We start from the raw sequence: 20,785 nt of genomic DNA on the forward strand, positions 1-20,785 counted from the left end.
CCGAAGCTTGTATGGCAGCTTGAGCACAATGCTTCTCATATTGGAGACTGTATCCAGCTCCTCCATATATTCCATTTCCTCCATAGCATTGCAGCAGCTCCTAAGGAACATGGCATAATCCTGTAGTGATTTAAAATCCTCAGATTTTATTTGGGACCAGGATAGGGCTTTTTCCAAGTAAGCACAAGAGATCTTGTATTCGTTTCCAAAATTTTCCTTTAGCAACTCCTTTGCTCTCTTGTAGCCTCTATCTTGTGACAAGTACTCACAGCTCTTGACTAGCCTTTGTGCTAGGCCTCTAGTATATTGAATAAGAAACTGCAATCTATCTTTATTGTTATCAGTTTTGCTTTCAACCATATTTTCAAAGGAGTGAATGAATGACTTGTACTCAAGAACTTGGCCATCAAAGAGTGGAATGCTACCTTGCGGTAGTGTAGACAGAAGTTGCTGTTTCATAAGAATCTTCGTTAATTCACTCTGCCTTTCCAGAATTTTAATCATGTGGCTTTCTTGTGCTGAACTGGGTGTAAGAATTTGCCCTTGAGGTACAGTGGACTGAATGGCTGGGACTGACCTTGTTGACTGGGGAATGACAGGAGGAATACTGCGAGCTGAGGTCTGCTGTAGTTGTGGCCGGATATCACTGTTAGCCAGGGGCTGAAAAACAGGTCTGTTGTGAGGAGGAAATTGAACTTGAACACCTGGCCTGGTTTTAACTACTGGGGAAGTCCCTTCATGGAAATAAAGTGAGCTATCAAGCTTCTCATCCAATGGTACATGTGTCACTGTTGATTTTGTCTTCACTTCATCTGTGACATCAGACTGGTCAGGTTTATACATTTCTACTTCAACTTCTTTCAGATAATTAATTTTTGCAGTAGTGGCTTCAATTTCAGAACGCAACTCTAAAGCTTCTCTCTTTTTCCTCAGAATATGCTCCTGCTCCTCAATTGCATGCCTTTCTTGCAGCTTTGCAGCTTTAGCCATTAAAGCTACTCTCTCTGCCTCTGCACTAATGCGCAATGATACAGACGATGTATGTGATCTAAATGATTGTGCATCAGTATCAGTATCATAATCATCTATTTGGGTGACAGAAGAGGTGGCTTCAACTATGGCTTGGGAACCTGGGTTTTCTATGGCTGAAATCCAATTTTCAACGTTAGCTATAAAAGCCGTTATCTGTACCCATCTAGGCTGATACCATGTTTCGTGGTCTTCTTGATTTGCTTCCTCATCCAACATTTCACTATAGGAGACATGCACGGCTTTGAACTCTTCAAGAAATGTATTAAACTTAATCATGTTTTGTTTAACTTCATCCAGAAATTCCGGACTAGTCATTAAATCATTCACAATGTTCATCCTCCGTGTTACATGTGACATTTTTCCTCCTCTAGATGAGCGCAATTGCGCAACAGTTTCACTCATGTCTTTAAGAGGGTTTGTTTCTTCTTTGTTAGAATCAGCCATTATTCTCAACAAAAAAAAAACTTCCCAAAATCTCAGAAGGTATTTATCTTACTTCAATCAATGAAAAAGTTCTCAAAAATGTTGAAAGCAGTTTGTATTCATTCCTTAAATCAACATATCTTTGCATTTAATTCGTTCCAATTTGGCTGTGTTTTCACAACGGCAAACTGCCTTACACCGCTCTTAATTGTTTGTCACAGTTCACCAACTCACAAACCTGCGGTGAGATTGGTTTCTATATCCTTCAAATATTATTCACTTTGAAAGCACATACCTCCACGTGTTTCTTTGTTTGGCTTGTCTCACTTAGACCGACACTTCCTTTGTCTTCATATCACGTAGTTTCAACATAAATCTGTCTTTGATCAATTCACAGCAAGTCTTTGACGAAATGTAGTGGCAAAAACAATGTTGGGTTTTTCCTGTAACCCCCTGTTATTGTTTCCAACCACCTGGAGAATGCGAGTACAGGGTCAGACTCACAGCCCGAATCCAAGAAAATCCAAGAGTGTTGTCGTTGAATGCTTGTCGAATTTTATTGCAAAAAAAATATAAAGTACAAAACAAAAATGTCTTTAAACGTTCCTTTGTAGCGCTTGGAGTTCAGCTTTCTCAGCTTTCTCATACAGGCCAAGCTCCAGTAACTCAGATCCAGGCCGAGGTCAAAGACTGTATCTGCTGGCACGCCTTCTCCTTCTGTTCTCTCCTTCTGCGCTTCAAGCTCCAACTTATAGGATAGCGCCCTGTCTGGCTGTAGAAGGTGTACCACTCAAATGCAACAGAAAAGACAATTATAAGTAAATTATGAAACCAAAAAATAAACTCAAATGCGGCTCCTACAGCTCCAGAAGGGCTGTTTCACCCAGAAATGACCCTTCTGTCCCCGCTTCACCCAGAAATGACCCTTCTGTCCCCGTTTCACCCAGAAATGACCCTTCTGTCCCCGCTTCACCCAGAAATGACCCTTCTGTCCCCGCTTCACCCAAAATTACCCTTCTGTCCCCGTTTCACCCAGAAATGACCCTTCTGTCCCCGTTTCACCCAGAAATGACCCTTCTGTCCCCGTTTCACCCAGAAATTACCCTTCTGTCCCCGCTTCACCCAGAAATGACCCTTCTGTCCCCGCTTCACCCAGAAATGACCCTTCTGTCCCCGCTTCACCCAAAATTACCCTTCTGTCCCCGCTTCACCCAGAAATGACCCTTCTGTCCCCGCTTCACCCAGAAATGACCCTTCCGTCCCCGTTTCACCCAGGAATGACCCTTCCGTCCCCGTTTCACCCAGGAATGACCCTTCTGTCCCCGTTTCACCCAGGAATGACCCTTCTGTCCCCGTTTCACCCAGAAATCTGTCCCCGCTTCACCCAGAAATGACCCTTCTGTCCCCGTTTCACCCAGAAATGACCCTTCTGTCCCCGTTTCACCCAGAAATGACCCTTCTGTCCCCGTTTCACCCAGGAATGACCCTTCCGTCCCTGTTTTACCCAGGAATGACCCTTCCATCCCCGTTTCACCCAGAAATGACCCTTCTGTCCCCGTTTCACCCAGGAATGACCCTTCTGTCCCCGTTTCACCCAGAAATCTGTCCCCGCTTCACCCAGAAATGACCCTTCTGTCCCCGTTTCACCCAGAAATGACCCTTCTGTCCCCGCTTCACCCAGAAATGACCCTTCTGTCCCCGTTTCACCCAGAAATGACCCTTCTGTCCCCGCTTCACCCAGAAATGACCCTTCCGTCCCCGTTTCACCCAGGAATGACCCTTCCGTCCCCGTTTCACCCAGGAATGACCCTTCTGTCCCCGTTTCACCCAGAAATGTCCCTTCTGTCCCCGTTTCACCCAGAAATGACCCTTCTGTCCCCGTTTCACCCAGAAATGACCCTTCTGTCCCCGCTTCACCCAGAAATGACCCTTCCGGCCCCGTTTCACCCAGGAATGACCCTTCTGTCCCCGTTTCACCCAGAAATGACCCTTCTGTCCCCGTTTCACCCAGAAATGACCCTTCTGGCCCCGCTTCACCCAGAAATGACCCTTCCGTCCCCGTTTCACCCAGGAATGACCCTTCTGTCCCCGTTTCACCCAGGAATGACCCTTCTGTCCCCGTTTCACCCAGAAATGACCCTTCCGTCCCCGTTTCACCCAGAAATGACCCTTCCGTCCCCGTTTCACCCAGAAATGACCCTTCTGTCCCCGTTTCACCCAGGAATGACCCTTCTGTCCCCGTTTCACCCAGAAATCTGTCCCCGTTTCACCCAGAAATGACCCTTCTGTCCCCGTTTCACCCAGAAATTACCCTTCTGTCCCCGTTTCACCCAGAAATGACCCTTCCGTCCCCGCTTCACCCAGAAATGACCCTTCCGTCCCCGTTTCACCCAGGAATGACCCTTCTGGCCCCGCTTCACCCAGAAATGACCCTTCCGTCCCCGTTTCACCCAGGAATGACCCTTCTGTCCCCGTTTCACCCAGGAATGACCCTTCTGTCCCCGTTTCACCCAGAAATGACCCTTCCGTCCCCGTTTCACCCAGAAATGACCCTTCCGTCCCCGTTTCACCCAGGAATGACCCTTCTGTCCCCGTTTCACCCAGAAATGACCCTTCTGTCCCCGTTTCACCCAGAAATGACCCTTCCGTCCCCGTTTCACCCAGGAATGACCCTTCTGTCCCCGTTTCACCCAGAAATGACCCTTCTGTCCCCGTTTCACCCAGAAATGACCCTTCTGGCCCCGCTTCACCCAGAAATGACCCTTCCGTCCCCGTTTCACCCAGGAATGACCCTTCTGTCCCCGTTTCACCCAGGAATGACCCTTCTGTCCCCGTTTCACCCAGAAATGACCCTTCCGTCCCCGTTTCACCCAGAAATGACCCTTCTGTCCCCGTTTCACCCAGGAATGACCCTTCTGTCCCCGTTTCACCCAGAAATCTGTCCCCGTTTCACCCAGAAATGACCCTTCTGTCCCCGTTTCACCCAGAAATGACCCTTCTGGCCCCGCTTCACCCAGAAATGACCCTTCCGTCCCCGTTTCACCCAGGAATGACCCTTCTGTCCCCGTTTCACCCAGGAATGACCCTTTTGTCCCCGTTTCACCCAGAAATGACCCTTCCGTCCCCGTTTCACCCAGAAATGACCCTTCCGTCCCCGTTTCACCCAGGAATGACCCTTCTGTCCCCGTTTCACCCAGGAATGACCCTTCCGTCCCCGTTTCACCCAGGAATGACCCTTCTGTCCCCGTTTCACCCAGGAATGACCCTTCTGTCCCCGTTTCACCCAGAAATGACCCTTCTGTCCCCGCTTCACCCAGAAATGACCCTTCTGTCCCCGCTTCACCCAGGAATGACCCTTCTGTCCCCGTTTCACCCAGGAATGACCCTTCTGTCCCCGCTTCACCCAGAAATGACCCTTCTGTCCCCGTTTCACCCAGGAATGACCCTTCTGTCCCCGTTTCACCCAGAAATGACCCTTCTGTCCCCGCTTCACCCAGAAATGACCCTTCTGTCCCCGTTTCACCCAGAAATGACCCTTCTGTCCCCGCTTCACCCAGAAATGACCCTTCTGTCCCCGCTTCACCCAGGAATGACCCTTCTGTCCCCGTTTCACCCAGGAATGACCCTTCTGTCCCCGTTTCACCCAGAAATGACCCTTCCGTCCCCCAGGAATGACCCTTCCGTCCCCGTTTCACCCAGAAATGACCCTTCCGTCCCCGTTTCACCCAGGAATGACCCTTCCGTCCCCGTTTCACCCAGGAATGACCCTTCTGTCCCCGTTTCACCCAGAAATGACCCTTCTGTCCCCGTTTCACCCAGAAATGACCCTTCCGTCCCCGTTTCACCCAGGAATGACCCTTCTGTCCCCGTTTCACCCAGAAATCTGTCCCCGTTTCACCCAGGAATGACCCTTCTGTCCCCGTTTCACCCAGAAATGACCCTTCCGTCCCCGTTTCACCCAGGAATGACCCTTCTGTCCCCGTTTCACCCAGGAATGACCCTTCCGTCCCCGTTTCACCCAGGAATGACCCTTCTGTCCCCGTTTCACCCAGGAATGACCCTTCTGTCCCCGTTTCACCCAGAAATGACCCTTCTGTCCCCGCTTCACCCAGAAATGACCCTTCTGTCCCCGCTTCACCCAGGAATGACCCTTCTGTCCCCGTTTCACCCAGGAATGACCCTTCTGTCCCCGCTTCACCCAGAAATGACCCTTCTGTCCCCGTTTCACCCAGGAATGACCCTTCTGTCCCCGTTTCACCCAGAAATGACCCTTCTGTCCCCGCTTCACCCAGAAATGACCCTTCTGTCCCCGCTTCACCCAGAAATGACCCTTCTGTCCCCGCTTCACCCAGGAATGACCCTTCTGTCCCCGTTTCACCCAGAAATGACCCTTCTGTCCCCGCTTCACCCAGAAATGACCCTTCTGTCCCCGCTTCACCCAGGAATGACCCTTCTGTCCCCGTTTCACCCAGGAATGACCCTTCTGTCCCCGTTTCACCCAGAAATGACCCTTCCGTCCCCGTTTCACCCAGGAATGACCCTTCTGTCCCCGTTTCACCCAGAAATGACCCTTCCGTCCCCGTTTCACCCAGGAATGACCCTTCTGTCCCCGTTTCACCCAGAAATGACCCTTCTGTCCCCGTTTCACCCAGAAATGACCCTTCCGTCCCCGTTTCACCCAGGAATGACCCTTCTGTCCCCGTTTCACCCAGAAATCTGTCCCCGTTTCACCCAGAAATTACCCTTCTGTCCCCGTTTACTCGTGCATGACTTTCTTACTTCATTTTGAGAAATAAGACGTCCTTTAAAATATCATCTTTAGAAGTGAGTTATACGGGTTTGAATGACCTGAGTGTGAGGAAACGATGACAGACATGCATTATTGTATTAGTTTAGTGGTTAAAACTGTGTAATCCAAACGGAAGGTCATTTCATATGCGATTGAAAGCATGGATCTTGAATTCTGTCCTGAATCTTGAGTGTTAGCTGTGATGTGATGATAGATAAGCAGGTAACTCTTCAGATAACGGGTGGCTGTTCTTCAGGTTCATGCTGGCGCTGGCACAGAAGACCAATGGAGTGATCGTGACAAACGACAACCTGAGAGATCTAGTGGACGAATCGCCCGCGTGGAGAGACATCATAAAGAAGAGGTAATGTCTGCAGACATTGACACTACAGCTGCAGCTTTTGGGCATAATGGGGCTCTTTAAAGGGGCCTGTGAAAGGCTTGACATCAGTGGTTGAGTGATGAAGGGCTTGTCTCAGTCTGCTACAGTATGTGTTCGCTGGAGATCTCTTCATGCTGCCTGACGATCCTCTGGGCCGCGGCGGGCCGCACCTAAGAGACTTCCTGCACAAACTCAACAGGTAACATCTGTGTGAGCCAATCCTCATGCTAGTGTTCTCTAAAATCAGATAAAAAAGGTCTTTCTCTTCCAGGAACACGAACCCAAGCCTGTTGTAATAGAACTGTTGTTGATGTTTTCCCATCAGCGGCTCGCCTGCTCCAGGAAGTCACACGTTTGCAGGAGCGTCCGCGTCCTTCTCCTCGCCGCGCGCTCACCCTGGGGTCAGGGGTCAGGAGGTCAGGGAGAGGTCGGCGGAGGAGACGCTGAAGCTGCAGCAGAGTTTACTGCCCATCTTCCCAGGCCAGGAGAGCATCATCATCATGACCCTTCAGTGCCACCCGGCGCTCCGAGACCTCGGCCGGCTCTCAGACCTCATCCTGCAACAGCAGGAATAACCCATTCAGGGTTATGATTATACATCTACATCTCAGTCATAATCCTGCAACAGCAGGAATAACCCATTCAGGGTTATTATTATACATCTACATCTCAGTCATAATTTATATTTGATGAAGTGCTATTCATGTGCTTGTACTGAGGGCGATAAACACACTTTACCCAGGCTCCATTAGTGAACATGAGCAATACTTTTATTTCATTTTAATATCAACATTTTTAAAATCTAATCGTTAACATTACTCAATACACTTAATAAACAATGAACGATTATATTTTTACTAAATGAACACAGATAAAGGTTTTGAAATGTATACTGCCCATTGTTAGTTAGTGGCTACACTAATGTTCACCGATGAGGGCCTGTGTAAAGCGGTGACACTGTCTGAAATGGTGAGGAATATTTATTTTCATATGCTCCTTTCTTAAAGTAAGAATAATGAAAATGGGCAAAATGAAAAATATTTTTTTAAATTAAAGAGTTTATTTTAAAATGTTTTTGCTTTCATCACTGCGGATGTAATTGAGCATGTTTACATTTTGTATTTTTATACGGATGTTCTTTAACATGCAATGTCCCTATTAAATCCAATAAATGAAACGGGTTTCAATGTTCAGTTTATTTATAAAGCACATATTAATACAGCAAAAGTTGACCACAGTGTTGCACACAGGACAAGAAAAAATCATCGGTAACGGTGCGCCACAAAACCAAGCGGTGGCATTCTTCATCCGCCGGACTCTTCTCCACATGTTCCCTGTTGTGATTGGATGTTGTCATCAGGTTCTGCGCTCCTATTGGTTCTTGGTTTGACGGCTGCCCTAGGAGAAGTCACACTGCAGGATTGGGCCTCAAATCTTCTGACACTGACAGAATTTTGTCCGAGGTAAAATGTGATCGCAACGGTCATTAATCGGCTGTCGTGCACATGTCAAACTGAGGATCAAAGACTTCAGATTTTAGTCTAGGATCAGAGAAATCTTTTAGGATTTAAACATTTGTCTCAGACGGCCAAATCGTGGCCAAAATCGCGCAGTGTGCACCGGCTTTAACCCTTGATCGGCCCTTGGGCTCCAGCTGACCCCACTGGACTTTTCCTCCATTTTTAAAAAGTGTTCCCTTCATCTCAGGGCCATGAGACTCTGTGACTTTAACTAAATCTATCTAAACATGCACAAAAAATCTGGACTTGATTTGGTTGTTCTAAAGGTGTGTAAAAAATGTTTTGCCGTTTAAGTCCCTCGGGGTCAGATTGACCCCACATTGAAAATGAATGGGAAAGTGTAAAAAAAAAAAAAATTCACTTTTTTTTGTCAGAAAAAAAGAACTAAATCCAGTATAAATCTGAACATTTCTACATTTATATCAAGGTCTGGTACTAGAGCATAAACACAAAGTAGAACGAACCTTCTATCTCATACACACACACAAACACACACACACGTGTGTGACTGCAACAGAGCATTTTTTATTGAAATTGGCAAATAAAATCAACAAAACTGGCATAAATCTGAAAGATTTTCATACATAAATGAAGGACTAATACTACAGCACAAATGCAATATGGAACAAGCATGTTCACTCACACACACACACACACACACACACACACACACACACAGGTGTTTGGAGCATTTTTTTAGATTTTGGCAATGAATGGGAAAATGTAAAAAATGCTTTTTTTTCACTTTGTTTGTAAAAAATGTATATCAAGATCTGGTCCTAGAGCATAAACACAAAGTGGAACGAACTTTGTGTCTCATACACACACACACACACACACACACACACGTGTGTGACTGCAACAGAGAGCATTTTTATAGAAACTGTCAAATAAAATCAACAAAACTGGCATAAATCTGAAAAAATTCCATACATAAATGAAGGACAAATACTAGAGCACAAATGCAACATGGAACAATCATGAGAAAGAGAAGGAAAAGGGCAAATAAAAGAAAGATGAAAGGCAGCTTAACTTTTGCATAACTTCCCTATGGATCTCTAGTGGATAATGTGGTCATTGCACTCTCTCTTTCTCTCTTTAACTATAATTCCTAAAGTTTTTCCACAAACCTACAGATGGCGGTATTCTATCCCTAACACATAGAGCAATGTCCAAAAACTATTTATATTTATTTAAGATCATCATTCAAGTGATTTTTTCATAAAACATTTTTTTTTAATGAGCCAATTTATGACATAGTTAAGTATTTGTGCAGTAAATAGGTAAAAAACTACCAAATACCCTCAAAAACACAGCATAAATGTATAGTTGAGAAGTAAATAAAAAAAATGATATATAGTTTTCCATGTAAAAAATGTATATTTCCTTATGCAATCGCTCTGTAAAAGTTTGGGGTCTATCTGAGCCCAAGGGACTCAAGCGTAAACCCTATTGAGGGACGGTTAAGGGTTAAGCGCGTGCACCACGACTATGAAAAGCCACGATCAATGGAGCTCCGAGATTATGATTTACCATGGCAACAGCACCCGACAAAAAGATGTCTGCGTACTTCCGGGTCAAATGTAGTTTAATTCTTAACATCTTAACCGGCGCCCCTAGTTTTGAGAATTTTCTGAAAACGACATACCCAAATGAAAATGTCTGCAGCTCTTAAACTCTATGGTCTATATTCATAAATCTGCTCTTATTTTAAACTAGACACTTGAAATGTTGCTACCCAAGAGTCATAATAACTCAAAGTAACACGGGAACAGAGGATTATACATGTAAGTGACTCACGTTTTTTATTTTATTATTCACTTTTATGAGACTTGAATGTTAAGAGCCTGAAAATATCTTCAATATAAAACTGGATGTCTAATCATGTTATGATTCAAATTTGAGGATGATACTCCCAGAAATGTCAAGAAAAGTCTAGGCGTCCTTTCAAAGGCCGTTTATTTCAGAACATTTGTAATTGTAAAGAGTAGTTTTTCATTCAAATAAATCTGCAATAAACTGCTGATTATAATGGATATACAGTTACTGAAAAACTAACCCAACCTGACAAGATTGACTGAAAACCGGATTGAATATTTATAAAACTTATCGAAAATGTTCCTGTTCGATGTAAAAAATAAACATTTAGTAAGCATCTTTATCTTTAAGATGTATATGGTTTATGTAAATCCACTTTGGAGATGTGTGTGTGTGTGTGTGTGTGTGTGTGTGTGTGTGTGTGTGTGTGTGTGTGTGTGTGTGTGTGTGTGTGTGTGTGTGTGTGTGTGTGTGTGTGTGTGTGTGTGTGTGTGTGTGTGTGTGTGTGTGTGTGTGTGTGTGTGTGTGTGTGTGTGTGTGTGTGTGTGTGTGTGTGTGTGTACTCAATACACTTTATTTGCCTATTTTTAAAGCATGCCAGTCAACATAGGCTATGTCCGCTTATTTCATGGATTAGCCTACTCAAATGACTGTAAAAATAACAATGAATAAAATGAATTACAATTTATAATTGTTGCCTCTTGGTGGCGGTAATGAGCTGTTGCGTTACAATCTGCCAATCAATGAAAAAGAAGAGGCTCTAATGTTACTTGTGCACTTTATTCGCCTATTTTAAAACATTAAAATTGTAAAACAGAAAAAAATTCTACATGTAGGCTATCATGCCATGTCTGTTTATTTCATGTTTTACTCAAATTATTACAAATATCAACAGAGTAAGACAAATTCCTATTTGAAATTGAGCGCTCTTAACCCTTTTGACAACAACATAAATCATACAAAAAACTAAATAAAAATAAAAAGATCAATGCAAAACAAAATGGATAGAGGGCCAGGGGTAATATAAATGACATTATATAAAATAGAGGCGTCTCAAGAGACACTTATTAGCAATCAGACAAAATGTCCCAGAGCACATGTACATTACAGGAAATACTGAATATTATATGATGTGCACAATGTCATGGATTTTAAGGCTTTAACATTGCTGGAGGTAGATATTGTTTCTAAGTAGTACTTCAAATCTTTACAAAATATATTAAATAGGGGCATTACAGACAGAAATGTGCACTTATGTAAAAGAAATATAGCTAGTAAGATAAATAGATTTATTAGAAAATATTTGTCCTTTAGATTCTTATCAACGTGATAGAAACCAAACAAAATATCCTTGTATGACAAAGAAAAGTTGTCTACAAGTGAAGAACTTATAAATAAACAAAAACATTTCCCAAAAATATTTACATGGACACATTCCCAAAAGAGATGAGGGACAGATTCATCTAAGGTTCCACAAGAGGATCCTTCTCTGGAAACATTTTTTTAATATAAAGATCCACAGGGTACAAGCGATGAAGCAATTTATACGATACCTCTTTAACCTTATTCACAATTAAACATTTATTGGGTAAAGACCACACCTTTTTCCAGGGAATATTATAAAACGAGATATGCGACCGAAGGGTTAGTAGTTATATCATTCTGAACGAGATGACGAATCTTTCTGTTCCTGAGGGAACGACTGCATGCAAAGCCAATCTTCCCTGTCTGTGTTTCACAGGGGTTACTCACGGAAATAACTGAGGTTAAGGACTCAACAGAGTTCTTTAAAAGTGCAATAGCTCCACTGGGAATGGCATCCATAACTGCGGCAAAGTCACAGTGACAGGAATACAATATTTAGTTAAGAACTCAGAATAAGAAAGCGTAGCTGTGTAAATCCACGTTATTAGAAGCACGTGAAGCACGCGGCGTCTCTCCTTTCCTTTTATCTGCGGCTGCTTTCATTATCAAAGTCTTGAGGGGCAATGGGAAGAAGATGTAGATATTAATACGTGTAGCACCATTTTATCTAACGTAGTTTGGCTGTTAAAAGCAAAGTTGTCAGCGGAGCACTACAAATACAGACTTAGCAGGACGCCATCTTGGAAAACCCCTTCAGGAGTTGTTGGCTCAGCGTGGTTCTGTGGAATCTGTCATCATCGTCGTCATTTCTGTGTTTGCTGCACTTTTTTTAGCGGTAATAATCTGGTAAGTACTTCTCAAAACATTTAAAAATATAATTAAAGCAATCTGGATCAGAAATTGACCGTATAACGTTAATCATCAAACTGAAACAATTTACTTGTTGCTTGTTTAGCTAATAGACCTGATACAATGATAACATACACTCTACATGTTGCAATGTCATTTGCAGCTTGATTAATAAAAAAAAACATTAGGGTAAGAGTTTATATATTCACAGATATTATTTTGTGGCACTCTTGGTTATCGCAGTTGCTTCTTGAAACTTTTCAGTTACAGAACTTAGATTGAAACATAAAAAGAGATCAAAACCACTTTCATTCAATCTTAACTTGTTTTATAACTGCTGTTTAGAATTAAATTAGCTGTAATTGAAGCCAAATGTTCCCCATTCTGAAATGGTTGTATGTCTTTGACATATCTCTGTCTCACTATTCATTTGGGTTTTTATTTTCTTTACAGGTGTGAGACCAGAGCATATGTGAGTAAAATTACAATTTGAATATCTGAATGTTTGAATGTGAATATTTGAATGTCTTGATATCTGTACGACTAAAAGTACATATTTAAAACTGATTTCAGAGGGTGGCTTAGCTCAATATTTTCATGTCGGGTCATTTTCATGATTTATATTTGAGTGATGGATTGGAAAGGCAGGTTATGCGATTCCTCCTCACTTACCCGAGCACAGTTACTTAGACATTATGGTTTGCAACATAGCCAAATAAGAGGCATGCATGTCAAGAAGTCCAGGTGGTCTACACATGTCCTTTATGTGGTTTCAAGCAACCTTTTTCAGAGAAAAATATTTTTGGTCATTTGAGAGGGCATTTGACAAGTCATGAAATGGTAACATGTCCATATAAAAACTGTAGGTATAGCACAAATGTCTACTCCTCATTTAATTCCCACAAAACCAGGGCCCATGGAGTAGATGTTAGTTCAACTTGGTTGGATCTTTTTGAGGATGTAGTTGCTGTAGATGATGGCAGTTCTCCAAATGAGGATCCTACTCAGTCTGAGAACGCAGACATGTTGGATATTGTTGCCGATATACAGTGCGCCGCTGCACTCATGGGACGGCTCAAAGTTCCTTGATCATTGCGCAGGAATGAGAGTATAGTTCCTGGCCATATCGGCCTAGAAAATCACAACATGTAAATAGGAAAAGGTTGGCGTTATTTTGTCACTTATTGAGCAGTAGGCTAGCTGGAGCCATTTACCTCCAGTCTTTGTGCTAAGCTAGGCTAGTGGTGGATGCGTCAGACAGAGCAATGGCACGCACGGAGATGAGAATGTCCAACGTGACAACCTGCTGTTACAGAGAGCGCTGGGGACTATTATCAGGCGCTGTGTAATATGTGTAAAATGCACTCATGGGACGGTATCTAAGTTCCTTGATCATTACGCAGGAATGAGAGTGGGTGCGTCAGACAGAGTTATGGCACGCACAGAGATGAGAATGGTATGTGTGGAATCTAACTCTGGGGGATATGGTGAATAAGCTTAAGTCCCAAAAAGTTGGCTTGTTCCTTTAATGTGCACTAGTATTACACCTCTATCTGTTAATTGTTTAAAACTGGCTTTGAACTCTTGCACCACTAACAGAGTTCTGTCTTTTTCAGGATCACTACGATATTAACAACAGACGTACAGCTGCAATTCGAGCCCTCCCTGTCTTTTTGCGTGAAGATGATACAGTGTTTTTCAAGATGTGGAATGTAGGTTTTATACATCTCATTTGAATTTTAGTATCATGTATCCGCTTTTGCTCATGAAGTTCTTTCATGCTTTTCAGACTGAAGAGGTGGATGAGCCAGACATTGCGGATTCAGGCGTAGCTCTGTTTGGGTTGATATATGCATTACATCTCAACTACCCCAAAGAGCTGACCCACACTTTTAACTTCATCCAAAAAGTCTTACTGGGTTTGGATGACTCAAAGCCACTACCACCCAGATTGCTGAGTCTAAAAAATGATCTTCTTATTAAGGAGTAAGAGGAATGTGTGTGTGAGCTCTATACAATTTACCTTTTTTTCTGTTGTTGAGACTAATGTAGTTACACTATTAAAAACTGAGCTCTAGATTTTAAATTTCCCAGCTAAGTGGAGATTTTCATGTTCATTTTAGTATTCATTTGGATACACAAATGTTTATTGTATTTTATTTCACAGAGTTTTTCTGTATCTCTGGATACACTAGTCTTGTACACTTTATTATCTGTTCTTTTCAGTTGATGTGACTAATAGTTACATTCTGTTGTATACAGAGCTCATGTTATAATGTTAAAAAGCTCGGAAAACTTGTCTCTTTGTGCAATGACTTCTTTTCAAAAGACGACAACAGTGTAAATGCATTTTGAAATGCATTATTGTATATTTAAAAAATGTCCATATATTGTGACACTTTCGTTTTGCCGTCAAAAGGTAATGCCAGTTACACAATGTTAATGCATCAGGTTTGAATCGTTATTCCTTTTGCAAAATAAAACGTTCTTTCGCATATAGAGTTTGAAATTGTCTTCTTTCCTAATATTTAAGGAATAGGATTTTAAGTTTGAGGTAATATTTCTTGAAAATTGAAAATTAAGGTTTTTTTTATATATATATACATATATATATAACCAAAAAAATTGTATATTTAATTTCCAAGTTTTAAAATGCATAGAAAAAAGTTTATTCAAATAAATAATTGAGTTAATCTGTTCTATGGATTTAAGTGTAACTGACTTAAAACAATTAATTTGATCAACTTAAAAGTTTTGAGGTAATAAGTTTCCTAAATTTTTTTGAGTTATCTTAACTTATCCGGGTTTACAGTGAACAATCAATAATATTGTGGCCAATAAAACGGAATTTGAATTATAACTAATATAACAATACGTACAAAACAGTAATAAGGTCTTCAGGCTGGGCCAGGGGCTGGCTGTGCATCGACCGGTCATTGTGATTTGGCTGGAGCTACATCGACTCGCCATCATGGAACTGCCGGCGAAAGGCATCGGAAGTTACACTACTTTCAAACTGTGACCCATTCTAAAGTAATCTGGGACCGCGGGTCAAAACCGAAAGGTATTTTAGGAGGACATTTAAATATCCGAAGTGTGTCATCAAAACATGAACAAATTGAAAATCTGCTTTTGGATTCAAATCTAGATTAAAATGGCGGCGCCCTGCTCGGCTGCGGCTGCACTGGCTCCCGATAGCATCAGACATTTAACAACAAATAAGCACCTTACAAAAATGAGTTCAACAATTTATGTGCAGTGTAGCAGTGTTAGACAAACATATGAACATCATGTCATGCTAGAATTACGAAAAATCTGCAGTGTAGGAACTGTAGATGCAATCACGCTGGATACTCTGCATAGTCTAGGACTACTATGCCAGCTAGACCCGGTGGCCCACGAAGCAGCGGAGTCTACCGCCGAATCATACCGCTCCAGGAGGAGACGGAGGCGGTGCGATAGGAATCGGAAGCGCGGCAGTCGGGAGGATTAACAGCAAAGCTAAAGGCTAACCCATGCAGAACGCCGCTTCCATCCATTCTGCTTGCTAATGTCCGCTCCGTGGAGAACAAATTAGATTACCTGAAGCTGGACTTAACAACAAAACGGGAGATGAGAGACTGTTGTGCCATAATTCTGACGGAAACATGGCTAAATCCATCCATTTCGGACGACGCCGTGAGTATGGAGGGGCTAACTATATTCAGGTCTGATAGGAGCTGTGCTCTCAGTGGAAAATCTCGGGGTGGTGGTGTGTTAATTTACACAAACAACAATTGGTGCAATAATGCTGTAGTGGTCGCAAGCCATTGTTCTTCAGACATTGAGTTTTTGACTATTAAATGCAGACCTTTTTATCTGCCTAGAGAATTTACAACTGTTCTCATTACAGTAGTGTACATCCCACCCAATGTAAACACTAAAGTGGCCCTGGATAGGCTCTACCGCTCCATCAGTGATTTGCAAAGCACACATTCGGAGGGTGTTTTCATTGTAGCTGGGGATTTTAACCAGGCTAATATGAAGACAGTTCTCCCTCATTTCCATCAGTATGTGGATTTTGCCACCAGAGGTATGAACAGACTGGATCTAGCCTAAACTAACATCAAGGAGGCATTTAAGGCAGTCCCCCGCCCCCACATCGGCTCCTCCGACCACCTCTCTGTTATGCTAATTCCTGCATACAGGCCCTTACTTATCAGGACAAAACCAACTGTAAAGAAGGTGAGGGTCTGGCCTGAGGGGGCTATGTCAGCATTACAGAACTGCTTTGACTTTACAAATTGGGACATGTTCAAGGAGGCTGCGACAGAAAATCAATACATTAATGTGGAGGAGTATGCTGCGTCTGTGTCCGCATATATTCAGAAGTGCACAGAGGATGTAAGCATCACAAAGAACATCATCACACGAGCCAATCAGAAGCCCTGGATGACTGGCGAGGTGCGTGAAATGCTAAAGGTACGAAATGCTGTGTTCAAAACGGGGGACATGGTGGCACTCAGAACAGCAAGGGCAAACCTGAACTCTGCCATTAGGAGGGCAAAACGTGCCTATAGCCAGAAAATACAGGGTTTCTTCTGTGACTCTACAAACACCAGGCGCATGTGGCAGGGTATACAGACTGTCACAGGATATAAGGCTGCACAACTACCCTGCGAGGACAACATTCACTTTCTCAATGAACTCAATAATTATTTTGGAAGGTTTGAGGCACAAAATAACAATCCTGCAAGAAAAAGTGTTCCGCATTCAGATGAGCAGGTACTCAGTCTGAACATAGCGGACGTCCGGAGGACCCTGAAAAAGGTCAATGTTCGGAAGGCAGCGGGCCCTGATAACATCCCAGGACGGGTGCTTAAGGAATGCGCTGATCAGTTGGCTCCTGTCCTCACAGACATTTTTAACATCTCTCTGAATCAGGCTGTTGTCCCGTCATGTTTTAAGACTGCTACCATAATACCAGTCCCCAAAAAATCCACAATAACATGCCTCAATGATTATCGTCCTGTGGCACTCACTCCTATAATGATGAAGTGCTTCGAGAGGCTGGTAAAGGATCACATCACTTCATTACTCCCCCCCTCATTTGACCCTTTCCAGTTTGCTTACCGCTCCACAGAGGACGCCATCACCTCCGTACACCATCTGAGTCTGGCCCATCTGGAGGAGAAGAACACCCATGTGCGAATGCTATTTTTGGACTTTAGTTTGGCATTTAATACGATCATTCCACAGCATTTGGTAAGCAAACTGGGACCCCTGGGCCTTGGCACCCCCATGTGTAATTGGTTACTGGACTTTTTAACGGATAGATCTCAGTCTGTGAGGGTTGGAAATAACATCTCCAGTACCATCTCTTTAAGCACTGGCTCCCCTCAGGGCTGCGTCCTGAGTCCATTACTGTTCACCTTGATGACCCATGACTGTTGTGCTAGGTTCAGTACAAACCATGTGGTGAAGTATGCTGACGACACGACAGTTGTGGGTCTCATCCAGGATGACAATGAACAGGCCTACAGGGAGGAGGTGAGACAGCTTGTGGACTGGTGCAATACAAACAACCTGCTCCTGAATGTGGAAAAAACAAAAGAAATCATCGTTGACTTCAGGAGAAAGCAGCACAGTCACACACCACTGCTCATTAACGGCTCTGCGGTGGGTCTAGTCAGTAGCACCAAGTTCCTGGGGGTGCAGATCACAGACAGTCTAACATGGTCCCTGAATACCGCCTCTCTTGTGAAGAGAGCACAGCAGCGTCTTTACTTTCTGCGCCGGATGAGAACTGCCCATCTTCCACCTCCCATCCTCAGCACTTTCTACAAAGGTAGTATAGAGAGCATTTTGACCAGCTGTGCCTCTGTCTGGTTTGGAGACTGCAAAGCATCAGACTGGAAGTCTGTACGGAGAGTGGTGAAGACAGCAGAGAAGATCATTGGCTCTTCACTGCCATCCATCCAGGACCTCACACACAAACGCTCCTTGACTCGGGCACAAAACATTATAAAAGACCCCACCCATCCTCATCATGGATTGTTTTCTCTCCTGCCCTCGGGTAAAAGGTTTCGCAGTATTCGGGGCAGAACAGCTAGATTCTGTAATAGCTTTTTTCCACAAGCTATCAGGCTCCTGAACTCGACATAACCTCTTAACCACTATATTTTACAAAATCCCCTGCAGGGAGTTTTCATGTGAACTGGATTGGGAATTTTTTTTTTTTTAAACTGTTATTTATTCATAATGTGTAATGAAATTTTGAATCTACATACTGCAACTTAACAAGTGCAATAATTTGATATGCCGTTTTAAAAAAGCCTTTTATTGTGACATTTTTAATGCATGTTGTAGCACTTTTTATTTATTTTTATATAATATGTTCTATTTTTAGATTAATATATTATACAGATAATGTTTTTGCACAGTAGTATATAGAGATGTATTATGGGCCAGTGCAATGGAATTTCGTTCATATGTGCATTCTGTATGTACAGTTGAATGACAAATAAAAGCTAACTAATTTCTTGTGTTTGACTGAAACGTGGTTAACTATAACTTCTCCTAGCACTGCTTTAGCAATGCCTGGGTATAAACATTACTAACAGGATAGGAAAATTGGTAGAGGAGGAGGGCTTCTTATTTATGTTAAAGATTATTTGACAAGCAAACAAGTCCATCTTGAGTGTTCTAATGAATTTGAACGTATTGCTGTTTTAATTACACTATCTCCGCAAATGTCTTTTACTATAGTTGCAGTGTATAGACCACCCTCATCCAATATCCCATTCTATGATTACTTTAAAAACCTCTTTAAAGAAGTGGATATACGTAAAGAGTGTATTGTTATGGGGGATTTCAATCTTAATTGGACTGATAAAAAGGCCAAAAAGAAAATGAAGGAGATAACTAAACTGTATGATTTTACACAAATGATAGAGACCCCCACACGTATCACAGCTACTTCGCAAACTTTAATAGATCTTGTTTTTACTAATAGAATTACTAAGACTTTTAACTTTTTAACTGGATTCTCAGATCATAATTTAACTCTCATATCTAGGAAATTAAATAAAAATAGGTTTGTTTATCATGAAACTACACAGAATGAACAGAATTGTTCTTTTAGAATACCAAAAAAAGGATATGAGTGTGTTCGAAGAAAAGCTTGGACAGATTGACTGGGTATCCCTTTCCTCTACTGAAGATTTGGAAACAGCGCATAAAATGTTTACAGAGGAGATAAAAAATAAATATACAACACTCGTTAGAAATAGGCATAGAAAGAATAACTTGGCATGGATTTCGGAAGAGGTATGGATGCTCATGAAAAAGCGTGATAAAAAAAAGCTATAAAATCTGGTTTACGACAGGATCGACTAATGTTTAATAGCTTAAGAAATAAGGTGGTTAAGACATTACGGCAGGCTAAGGCGCAATATTTTATTAATATATTAAATGAGGCTAAAGGAAAAGGCAAAAAGGTGTGGCAAACTATTAATGAATTGATAAAGAAAGAATCTACATCATGTACTAAATGTTCAGAACTAAATGTTGAAGGAAGAATACTTAAGAGGAAATTATATATACTTTTAATAATTATTTTGTTGACTCAAAAATTGACTGATAAATTTGGTATCAGATATAGAGAACTGCTCGGGTTATGTATATAACCCTTGTTCCCTGAGAAAGGGAACGAGCACTGCATCGGAACGACGCTTTGGGGATGCTCCCTTAGCATCAGCGAATCTGAAACCAGAATGCCAACTAGGCCAATCCGATTGGCGTGCGTGATGACGTCATCGTGACGGCATACCCGGAAGTATAAAAGGGGGGCTGGAACGTAATGGCGGTAGTAATTGCTCTGAAGCATGCGCTCCAGGCGCGCCGAGGTGTGGCGTCGGGATGCAGTGCTCGTTCCCCTTCTCAGGGAACAAGGGTTATATACATAACCCAAGCAGTTCCCTTTCGAGGGAACTCGCACTGCATCGGAACGACACTTTGGGGAACGAGTACCCACTAGGCCACACCGAAGGGTAGCACCTGCCCTAGTGTGAAGCCGGAGACCGGGCACAGCTAGGACTGGAGCACCCTAGCACCAGGCGTCGTAGGGAGATCCAGGCTATAGAACCTGATAAAAGTGTGTGGGGTAGCCCACCCGGCCGCCTCGCAGATATCCTGCAAGGGGACCCCAGAAAGAAGGGCCACCGAAGAGGCCATGCCTCTGGTGGAATGAGCCCTCACGGCCACAGGTGAAGGCAAACTGCGCACCTGGTAGGCCATGGTAATCGCCTGGACAATCCAATTACTGATTGTCTGAGTAGACGCAGGCAATCCCTTCTTAGGTGAGCCAAAACACACCAACAGTTGTTGCGATCTCCTCCACTGTGCAGACTTCGCCAGATAAACTCTAAGGGCCCTAACCGGGCAGAGTAGGTGAAGCCTCCCCTCTTCCGCCGTCACGTGAGGCGGAGGATGGAATGCCTGCAGGACCAATGACCTGACCACCCTTGAAGGCACCTTAGGCACGTAGCCCGGCCTAGGGTGTAAGATGGCTTTTACTCCTCCCGGGGCAAACTCCAGGCAGGTCGGCGTTACCGCCAAGGCCTGGAG

The 20,785-nt window shown here is 43.1% G+C and overlaps 1 protein-coding gene across 3 annotated transcripts in view; it reads left to right on the forward strand.

Annotated features, from left to right (window-relative positions):
- khnyn (KH and NYN domain containing) overlaps nucleotides 1-7,803 on the forward strand; it is a 53,323-nt gene extending 45,520 nt beyond the window's left edge. For 2 of the 3 annotated variants that reach the window (XM_079810691.1, XM_079810693.1), the window contains 4 exons: nucleotides 6,501-6,608; nucleotides 6,724-6,825; nucleotides 6,952-7,236; nucleotides 7,300-7,803. In XM_079810691.1, coding sequence (XP_079666817.1) covers nucleotides 6,501-6,608; nucleotides 6,724-6,825; nucleotides 6,952-7,201 — 460 coding nt within the window. In that variant the 3' untranslated portion in view covers nucleotides 7,202-7,236; nucleotides 7,300-7,803. Of the gene's footprint in view, nucleotides 1-6,500; nucleotides 6,609-6,723; nucleotides 6,826-6,951 lie in introns of all 3 variants that reach the window. The other variant, XM_079810692.1, reaches the window with a different exon arrangement.
- Nucleotides 7,804-20,785: the final 12,982 nt, after the last annotated feature.

The sequence above is a fragment of the Gobio gobio genome, assembly GCF_949357685.1.
Source record: "Gobio gobio genome assembly, chromosome: 2".
In the NCBI taxonomy this organism is placed as follows: Eukaryota; Metazoa; Chordata; class Actinopteri; order Cypriniformes; family Gobionidae; genus Gobio; species Gobio gobio.